Here is a 2,583-nt window from a genome sequence, read left to right on the forward strand (position 1 = left end):
GAATTGGTGGGTTTTTGTTAAATGTGAGCCAAAATCATCACAATTAAAAGAACCAAAGACTTAAACTACTTCAGTCTGTGTGCATTGAATTTATTTAATACACGAGTTTCACAATTTGAGTTGAATTACTGAAATAAATGAACTTTTCCACGACATTCTAATTTATTGAGATGCACCTGTACTCTATTGCCTTCAATCACCTGCGAGATGATCATCATCTCATAATTAGTAACCGTGCTGCTAGAATAATTATTCTAAACAGAGCCAGAATCCATGCGTCTATGCTAATAAGCCCGTGCTAATAATGCCGAGCTTCACGATCTGCTGCATCACTCACCGCCGAATCACCAAATAAACGCGTTTCTACACATTAGAACTCAGTCATGTGAGATCATTATTAGAGTTCTGACCGCTACTCACCCCTGTGCTGACTTCTGTCTGCGTCCAGTCAGGATATAAATCATTATAATTGTTAAAAGTTGAAACGCTAGCAGGAAACTGCAGCACTGCGGCCATCTTTAGCTTTACAACGTTACTGAAGGACCCCGCGGCAGGAGTCCGCACACGCGCCTGTCTTAAACGATCACACACGCCTGATAGACCAGAAAACACAACCGTGAAGTGCATTACAGAGTGTGCGTTTTTTTAAAATAATGTTCGTTTGAAGCAAATTAGATTGCTATATTGTTTTCGAGGGAGTTTTGATTATTGTTCAGGCAGCTGTCGCGTCAGTCTTAGAACAGACGCCGCGCGGAAGGTAAACAATGAAATGCACCGACATTAAACATCATATGAAATAAACACAATACAGATAATCGAAACGGTTGATATGTCGTGTTTAAATACGTTCTGTGATCGTGTGCTGACTGTGATGTTGAGCAGGAATGAGGTAATGATATTAAACTCTTCTTCATCAGTGTAATCTTGTGATTTCTGTCATTTCTCTCAGATGACTGTTCATAACTTGTACATATTTGATCGCAATGGCAGCTGCCTGCATTACAGCGAGTGGAACCGCAAGAAACAAGCCGGAATCTCCAAAGAAGAGGTTCAGAAACACACGAACACAATCATACTGTAGATATAGATATATATGTGTATGATAACACTCCGCAACGATGACATCAGGACCATTAAAAAAAAATAAAAAAAAGTAATTTAATTTCGAGGAGTTCAAAACATTTTGGTTTGCATACAAGTGCAGTTTAACGTAGATTAATATAAACTACAATTCCACCAGCTTTTCTTTCGATCTAAAATATTAAATCCCTCGATATGTGTCATGGAGTCTGTATGTATAGTAAACAAACTGCAAAGTATCGGTTAAAAAAAGAAAAGGAAAGTAAAATAATAATAATTAAGTGAAAATGCAACACAGTGATTACAGCGCATCTGTGTCTCGTGTGTTCTGATGATTGGAGGGAGAACTGGAAGACTCATGATGTTCCTATGTTAATATCATTCTATGTACGTAGAGTTGCAGATATTCCTCATTCGTCATGATTATGAGTGACAGTAAAGTGAAAGCGGCTGAGTCTGAAAGCTGATTCTATTCTGTTTCATCAGGAGTTTAAGCTGATGTACGGGATGCTGTTCTCCATCCGCTCCTTCATCAGCAAGATGAGTCCGCTCGACATGTATCCTTCATCTCGTCACTGTGTGTGTGTGTGTGAGTGAGTGTGTATGTGTGTGTGAGTGTGTGTGTGTGTGTGTGTGTGTGTGTGTGTGTGTGTGTGTTCATGTTCTCCTTGACTGAATGCTTCAGGAAAGATGGCTTTCTGGCATTCCAGACCAGCCGTTATAAGCTGCATTATTATGAAACTCCAACAGGAATCAAACTGGTGATGAACACAGACCTCGGCGTGCCGAACTGCAGAGACACACTGCAGCAGATCTACAGCACTGTAAGACACACACACACACACACACACAGTACTCTCTGTCTTTACTCTGGTAACTGTCTCTCATTTGCAGCTGTATGTGGAGTACATCGTGAAGAACCCGCTGTGTGTGCTGGGCGAGTCTCTCCAGAGCGATCTGTTCCACAGTAAACTGGACTCTTTCATCAGAGCGCTACCGTTCTTCAGCGTCCGCGCCGCCTGATCACAATAAAACATCAGCTTCTATTTATACTCAGTGTCTGCTTCCTCTAGCACATTTCTTTTGTTAAATATCACTTTTCATTATTTGATGACTTTGACTCACAAAATTAATCAAAATAAATGATTCCTTTTTGACTTAATGATTAGTTTTTTGTGTGTTCTCGGGACATGATGGTAAAGATTTCACCAAGTTTCATTTTTAATTTGCCACTCACCTTCTTGTTTATTGCTGTTTATAAAGCTTTTGTAGATTTAGTGCAGAGTAATGTTCAAAATTGCATTTATGTGATGTTTCATCTGAACAAAAAAATTATAAAAAGGTGAATTTACTTGTTTTTGAAAACAATGGTTTTGAAAAATACTTATGGAGATTATATATATTTGTTATGCTGTTATGAGCACAACAGTTGTGCTCATAAGTTTACACACCCCAGAATATGCAAACTTTATAATTTTAACAAAATAAGAGAGATCATGACAA

The 2,583-nt window shown here is 38.7% G+C and overlaps 2 protein-coding genes across 2 annotated transcripts in view; one reads left to right on the forward strand and one right to left on the reverse strand.

Annotated features, from left to right (window-relative positions):
• Window positions 1–571, reverse strand: part of LOC107679377 (proteasome subunit beta type-6-like) — a 7,908-nt gene extending 7,337 nt beyond the window's left edge. Inside the window, exon 1 of the mRNA XM_016474896.1 lies at window positions 421–571. Within this exon, the coding sequence (XP_016330382.1) occupies window positions 421–516 (96 nt within the window). The 5' untranslated portion in view covers window positions 517–571. The remainder of the gene's footprint in view (window positions 1–420) is intronic.
• A 75-nt stretch (window positions 572–646) lies between these two features.
• trappc1 (trafficking protein particle complex subunit 1) lies at window positions 647–2,242 on the forward strand. Its single transcript, XM_016474897.1, has 5 exons — window positions 647–757; window positions 950–1,048; window positions 1,567–1,637; window positions 1,766–1,904; window positions 1,975–2,242. The coding sequence occupies exons 2-5, from the start codon at window positions 950–952 to the stop codon at window positions 2,101–2,103; spliced, it is 438 nt and encodes a 145-aa protein (XP_016330383.1). The 5' UTR covers window positions 647–757; the 3' UTR covers window positions 2,104–2,242.
• Window positions 2,243–2,583: the final 341 nt, after the last annotated feature.

Source organism: Sinocyclocheilus anshuiensis, unplaced genomic scaffold (assembly GCF_001515605.1).
Source record: "Sinocyclocheilus anshuiensis isolate Anshui unplaced genomic scaffold, SAMN03320099.WGS_v1.1 scaffold2162, whole genome shotgun sequence".
NCBI classification, from domain to species: Eukaryota; Metazoa; Chordata; class Actinopteri; order Cypriniformes; family Cyprinidae; genus Sinocyclocheilus; species Sinocyclocheilus anshuiensis.